At 40.8% G+C, this 16706-nt stretch overlaps 1 protein-coding gene across 1 annotated transcript in view; it reads right to left on the bottom strand.

Annotated features, from left to right (window-relative positions):
• Positions 1-16706, bottom strand: part of BFSP1 (beaded filament structural protein 1) — a 569852-nt gene that overhangs the window by 365369 nt on the left and 187777 nt on the right. Inside the window, exon 3 of the mRNA XM_044060145.1 lies at positions 1807-1902. Within this exon, the coding sequence (XP_043916080.1) occupies positions 1807-1902 (96 nt within the window). The remainder of the gene's footprint in view (positions 1-1806; positions 1903-16706) is intronic.

The following is a 16706-nucleotide window of genomic DNA, read 5'->3' as shown; positions in this document are numbered from 1 at the left end:
TAAACAGTTGGGATGTCTTTTCCTGGTTAGTGGTCACCTTCAGTCTGCTAATGATTGGCAGTAGATTTTTATGGTGCCAAGTTGCCAGCCTAATGCCCAACCTTGAGCAAAGGCATGCCCATTCACACATGTCTTTCAGAGGCCACTTGAACATGGGGAGGACATGCAGACTCCACATAGAAGGCACTGTAGCTGAGAGTCGAACAGAAGAACCTCTTGCTATGAAGCAACAGCACTACCACTCTACCACCACAGCTCCTGGTAGTCTAAATGGTACTGATATTTAAGATGCATAGCAAGTTATCATGCTATGCATTTTGTTTAGTAACACTTTCCTCCTCAGTTTTGTGACAATAAAGTGCCAAAAAATGTCTTGTTACAGAATGATGTGTGTGTTTTGGGGGTGGGTGGGTGTTAAACAAACAAAAAAAAAATGCTAGGCAAGTATATCTAGACAATCAGACCTTTATTCAATTTTTGTCACAGAAAAACATTTTAAAAATAAATAAATAAATGCGTAATAAAGGCATGAATACAATAATTGCAAAAAACAGTGTTTGCTGTGTGACCATTAAAAACCTGCAGGTTGGAGATCAGTATAGCAAAAACCATCGCTGGGTGTGGGAAATGTTCGATTTACCCACTGCTGGTGTGGTTTGGTCATGAGAACAAAGCCTGAGTGACCAAACAAAGCCAACTGTGGGCAAATACAGCATAACCCACACCCAGACATGGATTATTGATATTACACAATGACATTATTTAACAAAAGATGTATTACTTTTCTTAATGTTCTTGTATAATGGCACCGTGGTGCTCTTCCTCGTTTTTTCCCTGTATTATGTAGGTTTCTTGAAGTACTGCGCATGCTTATGGGACTTATATTCCCACACTTATGAGTACATCAATGCTGTGGAAAGTTAGCAACAGAGAAAGGAAGAACTCTTGCTTTATTTTTTCTTTTAATCAAAAAAAAATTGAAATCCTGACCCATTCAGAATTATGAGAGAGAGACAGGGTATAGAAACTACAAGGATAATCAGGTGTGTTTCTCTAGTTTTGCATTACGTACCTGATTATCTTTGTATTTTCTTTGTCCAGTCTCTCTCATACTTCTGAAATGTCCGGATATGTACATTTATTGAAACTGGAATCTCCGTTTCATATATTAGTTGAAGAAAGTCCAGGCGATTGGACTTTTTTCTATTGGTATATGCCGGATTTTATAATGGGCATCCTGGTTTGGCTAACCAATCAGCATGCAGGTTTTTGAATGCTAATGGCCAGTCACCATATAATAACTTTTAAGGCATGTCTCTGAAACATAACTCACAAAACTGAAAAGTAGAAGGATGGTTGTTGGTCTTATTACTGTGTTTGGAAATAGCTCTGATTATTTTTGCACACAGTGTAACACATTAATTACATTTCCTATTTAATCAACTTCAAACTGATTTATTATGAGTCATGTGTAACCTAACACCTTGTACACTCATTTAGGTGTAGCAGTTAAACAACTTTGCTCTTGAAGCAAGATAAATGAGTCACCTCAGTAACACTGCTCAAAATTAGCACAGAATCCTTTAGAAGAGGCCTCTTTGCATCAAAATTTTGGATTTGTTTTTAACTGCACATGAATTACATGATTATGTACTAAATACATTAAACTGTACTTATACATTCAAAAGGATTAACCGTTTTATTCTGAGCTAGGCTTCTACCGTACCCTGCACATAAACTAAAATGTCTGTAACTTTCATTTATCATACATCAAGATGCTCCTTCAAGAGTTTGCATTTATTTTACCTTCTTATATCTGTCCTTAGTTGCATTCATATCATCCTGCAAGAACTGCAGCTGAATCTGTAGTGCCAGGTTATCTAAAAGGGCTTCATCTGCTTCCTAAAATAAAGACAAGAATAATACCTGTATAATTTATTCAAAATTACACTGTAAGGTTATAACATTTTTCTGTCCTGCACTTCCAAGTTTCTAGTCACAAACCTAAGTTACTTATTGTAAGATAAAAATCAGGGAAAAATCATTTAGAAGTTCATTGTTTCAGAAGTCACTGCAACCCCAGAGAAACTCTTAACTTCTGTAGATATGCAGTACAATATAAGATGCCATAAAACATTAGAACCCCCCCCCCAGTTGTAACCTATATGACCTGAAGTGCTACTAGTGTGAGGAATTGTGGTGAGACAGTGTGGCATTTGTTGGCTTGACACTCCCCTGGTAGTAGTGGTGGTGGTGATGTGTCATAACTGCAAGGATTGCTGTAAAAAATTAACATTGCTAAGTGGTTCTGGAGATAACTTATATAGGTTCATAGGTTGGTACTAGGCTATCAGCCCTAGGGTCTATACAAGCCTAGCCATAACAATTCCCTGGCTATTTCTTCCCAGACTATTTACTTCCCTGGTCCCCTGTCTAGCAGGGTGACTGACGTGATCCCCAGGGTGAATTTCCTTTCTCCCATCCAATCATCAAGGTTCCTTTTGAAGAGGGCCAAGGAGGCGCTCTGCTTGACATGTATGGGCAGTCTATTCCAGACTCTAGGCAGTCTCTGGGTCAGGAACCTATCCCTCCAGCATGTTTTATTTATTGTGATGACAAGGTTTAGATCCCTAGAGCGTGTGGCTCTGAGGGATTGGGATTTCTTTAAGTGTACCATGTCCAACAACTCTGGGTTTGACATGACCTTGTATGTTAAGCAGAGATCGCCTCTGAGTAGACGATATGCGAGAGAGTACAGCTGGAGTTTTTTAAGGTGGTCAGCATAGGGCATCTGCTTTAGGCCTGTGATTCGTTTAGTGAGGTATTTCTGCTGCCTTTCCAGATGTTCCAGATATCTTGAGAGGTACATACCAAATGGGGCGTTGTAGTCTGTAATGGGTCTAATGAAGGATGAGTACAGTGGGACAAATGCCTCCTTTTTTCTGGAAGAAAAGCCCTTAGTGATAAGGTGTGCCACATAGAAGGATTTCCTGACTGTTGTGGCGATGTGCTTATTGAAGGTGAGACCACTGTCCACCTGTGTCCCTAAGTCTCTTATCACACTTTCAGTGTTTAGTGCACTGCCACCTATGTGGTAATTCACGGGTACATGTTTTTTCCCAAAGGGGATAACTATACATTTCTTGGCATTGAGCTTGAGCCCATGGCTCTGGCACCAAGTATCTGTTTCTGTAAGGCCCACATGCATACCACATCAGCATCTCTGCTCTGCTGGGCATCATAGAAAACTCCCCGTATACACAGCAGTGCATGTGTCTGCAAGAAGCTCTGCTCTGTGCCTCTGCATTCCTTTCCTAACCCATCTACAGAAGAGGCAGTCCCAGCTCAGGGGATGATAGAACCTGAGTCAGTGAGTTTAGAATAATTTAGGAACAAAGCAGAGGAGAGTCAGCAGCTGAAAGATATGCAATGGATGGAGAGATAAAAAAATTAAATAAATAAAATAAATACATAATTAAGTAAATAACACAGTAGCAAAATGTAATCCCTCAACGCACCACACTTCAAAAGTTCAAGTCTTGTGTTAATGCATGATTGACATTCATTAAGTAGTACATGGTTTAGGTGTTATCTGTCCCAACCTTAATGCTATAGCTGCTGTCTGGTACCTGAAAAGTAAGCATGGTTAACAGCATAAAACTCTCTTACATTAACAGCCATTTCCTTACTGTAGACATCTACAATGATCCTGTTGCATGTAACAAAATACAGAATGGGTACACTGAGTACAGGAAATGAAACAGTATCTGTCAGCATAACTGAGACAAAAGAAAGGCTCCCGTGTGAAAAATCCCATGTGCAGACTTACCTAGATCCAGCTGTCATGTAGATGCATAATGGTCATGTGGAACAGTAGTAAGGGTGTACATTTGCAGATCTCAGCCTTTAGACTGAAATTTCCACATTTACCTAAAAAGCAGTGTGAGCAAGACAACAGCAGCAGCAGTGCTTATAATTATCTTAACTAGTATTTATGTATGTATGTTCATAGGTTCATAGTTTCATAGGTTCATACTAGGCTATCTGCCTAGCCAGAGTGTGTTTGGCTTTCGCCACCCATTTTAACTTAATTTTGCTATGCCCTTTTTCGAGGTTAGTATACTGTGCCTCTGTCTAACAGTGACACAGAAGTGATACCCGGGGTAAACCTACAATCTCCCATCCACTCATCAAGATTCCTCTTGAAGAGAGTCAATGAGGGACTCTGCCTAACCTGGACTGGGATTTTATTCCAAAGTGAAGGGAGCCTCTGGGTTATGAATCTGTCCCTCCAGCATGTCCTATTTATTTCAGTGCTGAGGTTCAAGTCTCTTGAGCGCATAGCTCGATGGGATTTGGATTTTCTGAGGTGCAGTATGTCCATTAATTCCGGGATGGACATGGCTTTATACGTCAGGCACAGATCACCTCTGAGCAGGCGGTATGCCACTGAGTAGAGCTGGAGTTTCTTTAACCGTGTAGCATATGGCATCTGTTTGAGCCCTTTGATCCTCTTGGTGAGGTACTTTTGGGGTCTTTCCAGTTGCTGCAGGTGGCTGGTAAGGTACATCCCAAAAGGGGCATTGTACTCAATTATGGACCTGATGAGGGATGAGTAAAGAGGCACGATGACCTCCCCTGATCTAGATGTGAATCCCGTCATGATTAGGTGGGCTATATAAAATGTTTTTCTAACCACTTTGGCCACGTGGTTGTCAAATGAGAGATTGTTATCAACTTGTGTCCCCAGGGCCCTAATTACTTCTTCTGTACTTAATGGATTACCACCTATGTGGTAATTTGTGGGCACTTTGTTTTTGCCAGAGGGGATGACTATACACTTTTTGGCATTTAGCTTGAGGCCATGGCTCTGGCACCAGTTGTCTGTTTCTATGAGGCCCTTTTGGAGGATGCTTGTGTCGGCTGGTGAGTCGATTATGGCGCCCAGTTTGCAGTCATCTGTGAACTTGATCAGCCACAGTCCTTCCGTGTTGGCCTGTACCTCCGAGAAATATATACCGAACAAGAGAAGTCCCAGGACTGAGCCTTGTGGGATGCCACTTGTAACTGGTTTGGAGCCTGACATGGCTCCAGCAATTCTAACCATGTGGGTTCTGTCCTTGAGCCAATTTGCAACCCATCTAGTGACATAGGTGTTTATATTTAAGCTGGTGAGCTTATCTATAATGCCCGAGTGGGGTATTGTATCGAAGGCTTTTGCGAGGTCCAGGTAGGCTGTGTGGACCACCTTCCCCTCGTCAATGGCCTTGGTGACTGTTTCAATGAAATTGACCAGGTTTAAGAGGCAGGATCTGCCCTTAACAAAGCCAAACTGGGTAGGATCCAGTGTCTGCAGATCCCCAATATCTTTATTTATGAGGTCCATGATGATCCTTTCCATAGCTTTGCAGACTAAGCTAGTCAGGCTTATGGGGCGATAGTTTCCAGGATCCGTTGAGGCATCACCTTTGTGGAGAGGGACCACTGTTGCAGTACGCCACTCTTTGGGTACATATCCTATAGTAAGGCTGAGATTGAACAGTAGTTTTATGTTTGGGTTTAGCTCTTCTTGGAGTTCATGTAGGACGCAGCCTGGGACACCGTCTGGTCCCATTGATGCTGTGTTTTTTGCTTTGGAGAGGGCGGCTTTTACCTCAGCATCTGAGATGTCAGGGGGCAGCACTCTGCTGGGATAGATATTTGCCCTTTTGGTGGGGAGGGGGGTGAGAAGTTTGCGCTGAACCTGTCAGCTAGGATGTTGGCAATGTCTGTGGGTTCAGTGTATTTTTTGTCATTTTGTACTAATTCTGAGCATATCTGGGAATTCCCACCCAGGTTCCTAACATAACTAAAGAAAGCCTTGTGATTATCCTTAGTGTATTTATTCTTTGCTTAAGGTTTGACTCTGGTTTTGGCAACAGAACAGACAATGCCATGCATGCATGCAACAAAATATCAGTAATGTAATTTGCAGAACAGGGAGACATGTACAAAGACGGGGACTGCCATATACTGAATGAAAATAAGAAGCAACCTGCTGTTCCTATAATGTAGTATTCACTACAAGTTTTCAGTACTTAATGTCTAACTTTTTTCCTTGTTTTTCTCTTTTCACAAAATGTGTTGCAAGACATATATGCATTATTTTTGAGTTGTGAATCATGTCAGCACATGCATTGACAATGGTTTGCCTCAACAGCTTATCTATCGAAATGCTACAAAAGTATTTAACTAAATGAAACATAACTTACACAAGCTTTGAAGATATGTTACAATTCCATTACACTCCAGGAAGATAATACTATGTGATTTCCTGTTAGAGAAGTGAGAGATAATACTCACAATCCAATGAAATGACTTTAAAAATGTATTTATGCACACCATCCTACTTACATGCAGCAAGTCTAAGACTGCAAAACAGTCTGGGAACAGGGAAATAATGCTTTCATTCATTTTTGTACAGTTGTACACTCACTGGATTTTATAAAACAGACATTCAGACCACTGAGAAAGTAACATACAACTACAGCATCATCCCCAGTAAGCACCCCCCCACAAACTATAAAACCCATTCCCTAATGCAAAACTTAAAAAAGTCAATGAAATGGGAGTTTAACCCAAAAACTCGGGCTCCTGTTCCACTAAACTGTAACTTGACCAGCAATCATGAATCCACCTCCTGTCACACTGCATGAAAGTTCTAGAGATGGATTAATAAATAAATAAACAGCATAGTAGAAAGTAAGATGGGAGATGGACAGTTTGGATTCAGATCAGGATGCAACACAACTGACCTTATATTTGCATTGAGAGAGATAGCTGTAAAGAGGCTAGAGATGAGGAACGAGTCCAACTGGGCATTCATACACTTGAGGAAAGCATATGACAAGTTCCCAGGAAACTGATTTGGGCAAGCCTGTTGTGGTTCTAAGTCTCAGATACATTGTTAGAATTAGTACAGACTATGTACAAGGACCTAATGATTCAAGCATGGAGAGTGTTTGGTCTTGTGGAGGGGCTCCTAGTAGGAGTGGGTATGCATCAGGATTTTGCTCTCAGGCCGCTGCTGTTGATACTGTGATGGACAACATTATCAAACAGGTTGGAGGAGATAGAAAGCTGTTGGGAGGGTGGCCTAATGGTTAAGGTGTTTAAAGTGGCTCACAAGAGCAGTTAGCTTAGTATTACCCTATGAACTATGAATATGTAAAATGATGCGGCATAACAGGCTGACTCTGAGCAAGAACTTGCAAAAAATATGAGAATGAAATGGCACTTAGGATGAAAAGATGACAATGGTAACAGCAGCAAATGGAGGAGATGATAATGTCGAGAACAGAGATAGAAGGAAAAATAGTACAACAGGTTAACAGCTTCAAGTACCTAAGAGGGCTGACTGAGGAGAAGGGAAGGCTGAATGAGGAGGTCAAAGCTAAAATCAGAGAGACTGCAGCACAGCGGCAGAGGATGTCAGGAGTAATGTATGACAGAAGAATGCCAAAGAAGCAAAAAGTAAGGTGTAAAAAGGAGTGGTGCAACCAGTTCTACAGCATGTTACAGAAACATGGGCAGTAAAGGCAGAGCAGACGAGGAAGCAAGAGGTGATGGTGATGAAGTGCCTGAGATGGATGGTAGGATGCACACTGCAGGACAAAAGAAGAAAAAAAATGAGACATCTGAGCAGAAGCCAAAGATGAGAAAGTTAAGGAGAACAGATTACAAACACAAGCAGAAATCAGAAGATAATCTGATGAAGAAGATTTGGGACAGAGGGGAAGAAGGCAAGTGGAAATGTGGATGTCCAGCAAACAGATGGAAGAATTATGTGTTAGAGAAGACCTGTGACAGTCAGGCATGACTGTCAAAGAAGGCAGGAACTGGGGGGGTGAATGATGATTATGATGATCATAATTTAGTTGTTTCTAAAAAGACAGAGATTATGGTAACTCCACATATTCCCTTTACATCAAGATACACAGTTTGTTCACAACATCTGGATTCATAATTAAAAGGGCCAAGTAGGGCTCATTCCTCCACATTTGCATTCTGAGTAGTAAAGTCATCCCCTAAAAAAACACTTTTTGAAACTTTCATCTAATTTTTGTTGCAGCACTGTAGAAGTGATTGACTGTAGCCTTGTGATTATACTAGTGTGTTGTAGATCGATATTGGATTATACTTTAGAAATGTAGCTAATTATGGGTGGTGGTAATTCTAGGTGCTGTGGAGAACACTTTTGCCAAGTATTAAAGATTAAAGCAATACACATCTCTTAAAACATAACTATGCCATTACTTAGACTGAGGTCCATTTCTGCCATGATAATAAACCCTAAATATTTGGGGGAATTAGAATCAAATTAACATTGTTTCTGGTACACAACACACCAATAATATCACTAAGGATTTATGCTATTTAAGTTATGTACCTCCATCAATGATTATTTTTCTGTTTATGCATTCATATTACTGCATTACTTTAGCACTGAACTATTACATACATGAATATGTATGCAATTTGCTTACACACTTCTGTTTCAATGTAACTGAGTGTATGGGCATGTGTAGTGCATGTTTGTGGACAGATTTCCCTACATGATGATAATATATAAATATATATATATAGGGGGTGTGTAGGGGGTGCAGGGAGGCTTGCCCCCCTGCCTGCACCGTTAAGGTACATTTTTTTTTCTTTTTATTATAGATTCGAACTTTTAAACTTCGATCATATGTTGTCGAACATATGGGATTCGAAGTTTAGAAAGTTTGAATATATAATATAGACCCTAATATATGCATACACATATGTGTGTGTGTGTGTGTGTGTGTGTGTGTGTGTGTGTGTGTGTGTGTGTATGTATATATATATATATATATATATATATATATATATATATATATATATATATATATATATATATATTTTTTTTTTTTTTTTCATTAACAGTCCTTAAATGGGTGTGGGTATTTACCAATGATTGACATGGACTGAGAATGAGGGAGGCAAACTTTACCTGCTACTAGAAAAAGATTATTGTTATTATTCAATACCATTATGTAAAAAATAGAAATTATTTAGCTTTTTGAAACACTGTTATTGTATTTTGGAACTTATAGGTTGACAGAAAACTACTAGGCATGCATTCAATGAGCCCAATTTCTCAACTGCCCCAGAACACTGCCTGTTAAAGTAAACTGCTCAGTGTCACACACTAGGCAAATGGAAAGTGAAATAATCTAACTCTGGACTACATGAAGCAGATTGTTAACAGCGCATAACCTTAATTCTCTATTTGTTAACAGTTCATAACCTTAATCTTTTATTTTAACTGCTAAAAGTCCTTGTTGTGTTGTTCCTTCTTGCCATCTTGGCTGGCTGTGGCAGCGCTCTAATGTACGGTGCGTACTAGGGATATACACTCACCATTGCTTGCACATTATATTAGGTTAACTGCACATTCAAAGTTTAACCCCTTTTAAGTGGGTCAGGTGTGCATATGTATCCTGCTGTCATACCTCTCAACTGTACAGATTTTTGTAGAAAGTCTAGATTTTTGCCTCATATTTTTGTCCCGTTTTTCATAAATTTGCAGTTTTCTGGCAAATTAGTGTCTAATCATAAAATATTGAAGTTAGAAAATAATGACAGACATTTGAGTTTCAGACTTCAACACTTCAAAGTCATGCTAATGCAAACGTTATTGTATCAAACTTTCTAATTTGTAAGAACAATATTTAAAAACTGTCTTTATTTTTGGGTCTTTGTCCCACTTTTATTTATGGCTTTGTCCAGATTTTTTGCTATAAGAGGTTGAGAGGTATGCCTGTTGTTTGCATTAGGATGTTTGCAGGCTTTTAACATTTCTTAGCTAATTTAAAATGGTTTAAAATATATTTTTATAATCTTCTTTTTGTTTGTTTCTTTTGTTTGTTTCTCTATTTTGCACACCTTTCAAGAGGGTGGAACTTTGTTTTCTCAGTTTAAATCAATGGATACTGCTTCTTGGTAATCATTTATTTTTAGTAGCTATAGCCTCCTTTTTGTTTTACCTGGTAGAAAAACATTTTTCTGTGAGTTATATCGAACTTACATTTGGTATACTGACTGCTGTGCCCAATCCCTGTGGAGTTTCTTGAATTTAAAATATTAACAAAAATATCTAAAACAGAAAATATCAACAAAATTGACATTATATCAGAGAAGGGTATCTGTCTTTTTCCTATTATTGTGCAACATCATAGTTGATATTTTGAAGTAGCAGGGGTGTGGATTGCAAGAGCCATTGACCCCCTGCAAAAATATTGGGTTTGGATGTGTTTAGTTTCTGTTGATATTCATAGATTCATAGACTCTTACTATGCTAATGACCCAAGGGGCCTTTCTAAGCTTGGCCAAGTTTTCCCAAAAGAATAATGATGTCCTGCATCCAAATAGGACATTAAGGACCAGGCATTTATAGGCTACCTCTGTTCATAAAAAACATGGGTGTCAGAGCCGGTGTAAATTTCCTATTCCTCTATCCACTTGTCTAGGTTGTGCTTAACCTGAGTAATAGACAAATTCAGATTAACATGGATGAGAAGCCTGTTCCATAGGAAGGACAGTCTCTGAGACACACATCTGTCTCTCCAGCATGTTCTGCTTAAGTCAGAGACAAACTTCAGGTCCCTAGACCTTGTATTTCTGGTACTTTTTGACTTATGAATATGTAGGAGATTCATAAATGTGGGGTTTGCAGATACATTGTAAGCCAGATATAGATCAGCTCTCAGCAATCTATAGGAGACTGAGTAGAGGGAAAGGGCTTTAAGGCACTCTACATAAGGTAGGTTTATTACACCATGCATTCTTTTTGTAAGCAGCCTTTGAGGTCACTCTAGTTGCTGCATATGTTTGGTCAGGTACATACCAATGGGAGCATTGTACTCTACGACTGGTCTGATAAGGGCAGATTACAGTAGAATAATGACCTTTTTGGACCTAAATGCCATGCCCTTACTTTTAGTTGTGCAACATAAAAGACTTTCCTCTCCACTGTGGCCATGTGGTGGTCGAAGGTAAGGCTACTGTCTACATGTGTACCCAGATCCCTGACCAATGGGTAAACTCTTAGTGGTGTAATATCAATATAGTAATTAGCCAGGATGGTTGATTTCCCAAAGGGTACAATTATGCATTTCTTGGCACTGAGTTTAAAACCATGACTTTGGTACCATTTAGTAGTCAGATATAGACCTTCTTGAAGAATGCTAGTCTCTACAAGGGACTTGATAATAACCCCGCAGCTTGAAAACATCTGCAAACTTAGTCAGCCATGAGCCTTTATCATTTGCTTCCATTTCAGAGAAATAGATGCCAAAAAAGAAGCGGGCCTGATACTGAGCCCTGAAAGACTCCACTAGTGACTGACCTCTTGGTGCATGTGGCCTCATCTATTTTCACCTCCTGGGCCCTATCAGTGAGCCAGTTGGCTATCCAGTGGTTGATAAAAGGGTTTATCCTTAAATTAGTGAACTTGTCTATAATGCCTAAGTGGAGTATTGTATCAAAAGACTTGGCCAATATGAGGTAAGCTGTGTGCACAGTCTTACATTAATCTAGTGCTTTGGTGACCCTCTCAAAAAATCCACCAGATTTAATAGGCATAACCTTCCTTTAAGAATGCTGAGCTGTGATGGGTCCAGAGTTTGCAGGTTACCTATGTCCTCATTTATCATTTCCATGAGAATTCTTTCCATGTCCTTACATGTGAGGCTGGTAAAATTTATGGGACTGTAGTTACCCAGATTAGTGGTTGGACCTCCTTTGTGCAGGGGAGTGACTGTAGCCATCTTCCATTCCTTGGACACAAAACCTGGCTGAAGGTTCCAGTTGAAAAGTGATTCAAGTGGACCAGAGAGGTCATTTTTCATGCTATTTATTAAGCACCCTAGGACGTTATCAGGGCCCATCGATGCAGTGATTTTGGCTTTAGAAATTGCATTAATGACCTATTTAGCAGTAATGGTTGGGGAGATTGTGTTATGTGGTATTTCCTTGGGACTATTGGACTGGAGTGGGATGAGAAATCTGACCTAAATCTGTCAACCAAAGGCTAGGAAATGACCTCTGGTTTAGTGTGGGTGATACCATTTACAATAAGTTTTGCGAATTGTTGTGTATTTCCTCTGAGGTTATGGACATAGCTGTAGAAAGTTTGTGGTAGTCCTTTGCCTGTGAAGCTATTTTTTCTTCAAATTTAGCCTTTGAATTATTAATTAACCATCTTAGCTGCCTGTTTAGATTGGTCTGGGGCTTTTATTATGTATGTCTTTGTTCCTCCTATGCTTGGCCAAGATTTTTTTTCTTTTGTTGTATAACTGATTGATTGTGTGATTCCACAAGGGTGACAAATCTTTTGAGTTTTTCTATTTTATTCTTAATACGAGTAGACACAGCATAGTCTATGTAGCTTTCAGTATGGCTGTACAGATATGTTGTGAATACCTCAGTGTATTCTATGGTGTTTACTGGGTTCAGGGATGCTTGAAATTTAGCCAAGGTGTTGTTTAGTAGACAGAAGTTAGCCTTGGAATAATTACTAAAGGTTTTTGGTTTTTGCTCAAGTAATACCACCTTATGGTCAGATCTGATGAGCGAAGATACTACAGTCGGTGAGAAACACTGCCCCCCCCCCCATGTTCATGAGTAAAAGGTCAAGGTTGTTTGTGCCCCTGGTAGGAGAATGGACCAACTGATCCAGAATTTTGGTATTAACAGAGTTTAGGAATTGCTGGACTTGTGTATTAGGAGTGTGTAAATCATTGTAATTGATTTATTTGTGTTGCATTGAATATTAACTGAACTGGAAGTTTTGACTCTGTTTTTTCAGTTAGTTCTCCACCCACCCTCCCGGTTTTGTTTTAGTGTTAATCTTGGTGGCTTTGAAACTGCCCGCCCCTCTTGCAAATTTGTGTTTGGATACTCCTTCTGGGCCAATCTCATGAGATCATATTCTGATTTCAGGCACTCCTACTGTGTACAAAGAGAGCATCTGGGAAAGAAAAAAAAAAGTAAGCTTGTTTCCTGCCTTTCCTGTAAGTGGTCTAGACTGTTTGTAGGCTTCTGAGTCACCAGGCCTTTCTGTTTTGGAGGGAAACTTTCTAGCTTAATTTTGTTTCTTAGAACTAGCCAGTTTTCTAGTTTCAGCACTCAAATCTGTTTCTTTGAACTCAGCACTTGTTCAGAACTCATTGCAAGCACTAAATAAGCTGCAAATTACTACAACACTCAACTTTCCTCACTTGTCTAGAGGAAAGCAGTTTTTAGTACTTAATAAATAAGCACCTATCCAGGCATGTCTAAGGGTCAGCTCTTGGTGATTTCTCCTGTCTACTTGATGAATCTGGTCATCTTGGGACAATGCATTAATTGCCTCATGTACACAGACAACCCTCTCCTCCTACCACCCAACACTAAATCCTGTGAGAGATGGACTTATATAGCCAAACTGGAAGCAAAGCTCTCTTCACCCAAGACTGGACTAGACAGTCAAGAGGAGAAGGTAAACACTTGCACCACACCACACTCATCACATAGTCCCTCAAAACCTACACTACCAAAACACACACATAGAAACACAAAACACACACTTACATTCAGGGAGGCTCTCAATAAAAACCTGCCCAAACATCAGGGACTTCCAAAGCAGAAACGCAAGCAAACTCCACCCCCTAGCACAACCCAAATGACACATAGCCCACAAACTCAGTGTGCCACTCAACCACAGCCCATAAGGCATAACAACGTACTCAACACTCTAGTCATAGGTGACTCTATAGTCAGGCACACTGATGTTCCACTCACCAGGCTAAACAAGGAGAAAGTTACTGTCACCTGCCTGTCAGGTGCCAGGATCTGCCACATAACCCATGCACTCAGGTCACTCCACAAGTACAAATATGACACTGTCATTGTCCATGTTGGTGTGAATGACCTGAGATGTAACTCCCTAGACTACATGAAAAGAGACATGGAGGAGCTCTCCGATCTTGTAGCCCAGGTAGGTATGACCCTAGCCCTGAGTAGCATCCTGCCATCACCCAGAATGTTACCACAGTACAAGGACAAAATGATTGACTTCAACAATTGGCTAATCTTCTGGTGTCATTCTAAGGGGATCAAGTATTTGTCTGCCTGGGATGACATGATCGACAGACCATAATGCTTTGCCAGAGATGGCTAGCACCTGTTGCCCTTGGCATTCCAGATATTGGCTAAGGCTCTTGCCACCCCTATAGTGCATTTTTAGGCAAGGTTCAAATGACAAATTCACCACCGTAACAGGTACAAGCAAGCAAATTATGTGGGTAATGCTACACAATGCTAGAAATCTAAACCTCAAAATGCACTCACTCTAAGCACTCCTTAAAATGGAGAACATTGACATCTGTGCGGTGACAGAGACCTGGTTCAATGCTCCAGAGAGCACCCCTGAGTTGGTACATGAGTAGTTTTCCCAGTTAATGGTGGGGTAAAATTCATACCACACCTTTCGGCCACCTAACCTGGAATGAAGCACTAAAGGGGGAGGCGTGTCCATATTCATTAAGGATATCCACACCTCTAGGCTAGTTGCACAGCATAATGCATCCGAGATTATCCAAGTGCAACTAACTCTGGGCAAGACTGCAATCCAAATTTTAGCTTGCTACAGACCCGCCACCATGCCCCAGGATTCCCACTCCTCATTTCTTGATACACTGGAAAGTATTAGGGTACAACCCAACACCCTAATAATGGGTGATTTCAACTACCCCACCATTAACTGGGAAAACTACACATGTACCAACTCTTTTGCTCAACGTTTTCTGGAATTCATAAATTCCAACGCATTGGATCAACTTATTCACAACCCCCCCGGGACAGCAATATTCTAGACCTGGTCATTACCAACATGGGAAACCGGTGTTCCACACCAAAGGTCAATTCCTCGTTGGTCAGATCCGACCACAAGCTAATCACCCTAGACATCCACATACCGCCCCCACCCCCAATTAGGGAAACCACCGTAAAAAAATTCTCCAAAGCCAACTTCACACTTCTTAAGACAGAAGTGGCAAACTTCATGACACCCATACAGATGGACAATAGAGGTACGACTGTTGAATCCTACATAAATGCACTTTATAAGGACTTACCTGAGTGCATGGATCATGCTATCCCTAATAGAGCCAAGATGCTATCCTCCAAAGAAAGGAAGCTGATCTGGTGGTCCTCTGCCATAAACAAACTCTACAACAGAAGAAAGAAACTGTTGCAAAAAAGAGTAAAATCCCATGACTGGAGGAACTCCCTGGTCAACCTCAGTAAGAAGCTGAGATCCCTCATAAAATCCTCCAAAGCTAGTGATGAAAACAAAATTGCCACTGACTCTAAAGACAACCACAAAGCACTCTATAGCTATGTCAAGAATCTCAATGGCAACACTCAGATCTGCTCTGAGTTACAGCACAATGGCAATAAATATACAGAACCAAATGATATTGCCAACATCCTGGCAGATAGGTTCAGTGCTAACTTTACCCCCCTCTCACCCCCTAGAGGGCCCATCTCTATACTGGAAGAATGCAAAGTTCCTGTAATCACAGCTGCACAGGTAAAAAACACACTCTCCAAAGCCAAGAACACAGCATCCATGGGACCTGACAATATCCCAGGCTGCATTCTACATGAGCTACAGAATGAACTGGCACCCTACCTAAGTACCATGTTCAGTCATAGCCTCACCTCAGGCTTTGTGCCCACTGAATGAGGCACCATGATGGTTATCCCATTCCACAAAGGAGGAGCCACGACGGACCCTGGGAACTACCACCCCATTAGCCTGGCGAGCCTGATCTGCAAGGCCATGGAACGTATCATCATGGAACTCATAAACAATGACATTGGTAATCTTCAAACTCTGGACCCTACCCAGTTCAGGTTTGTGAAAGGCAGATCACGTCTTCTAAACCTGATTGACTTCTTTGAAGCAGTCACCAAAGCCATAGATGAGGGTAAGGTGGTTCACACAGCTTATCTAGATTTCACCAAGGCTTTCAATACCATCCCCCACTCTGGAATTACAGATAAGCTCACTAAACTAGGTATACATCCCTATGTCACTAGATGGGTTGCCAACTGGCACATGGACAGAGCCCACACTGTGAAAGTAGCAGACTCCAAATCCGACTTCAGACCAGTTACAAGTGGAGTACCACAGGGTTCAGTCCTGGGTCCTCTCCTGTTTGGTATCTACTTCTCTGAAGTACAGGCTAACACAGAAGGTCTTTGGCTAACAAAGTTTGCAGATGACTGCAAACTAGGAGCCATAATCAAAACTCCTAACGATGTGGACATACTACAAATGGGCCTCACTGAGACAGATGCCTGGTGTCAAAGCCATGGCCTGAAGCTCAATGCCAGAAAGTGCATTGTCATCCCCTTTGGTAAAAACTCTGTACACATGAACTACCACATAAGTGGTAGTCTACTTAATGCCGAAAGTGTGATAAGAGACCTTGGGACACAGGTGGACAGTAGTCTCTCCTTTGATAATCACATCGCCACAGTTGTCAGGAAATCCTTCTACATGGCTCACCTCATCACAAAAGGTTTCTCATCCAGAAAAAAAGAGGTCATTGTTCCCCCCTACTCATCACTCATTAGACCCATTATAGAGTACA

The sequence above is a fragment of the Protopterus annectens genome, chromosome 1.part2 (genome assembly GCF_019279795.1).
Source record: "Protopterus annectens isolate FY-2018-M chromosome 1.part2, PAN1.0, whole genome shotgun sequence".
NCBI classification, from domain to species: domain Eukaryota; kingdom Metazoa; phylum Chordata; order Ceratodontiformes; family Protopteridae; genus Protopterus; species Protopterus annectens.
This window is presented reverse-complemented; position numbering and strand designations above follow the sequence as displayed.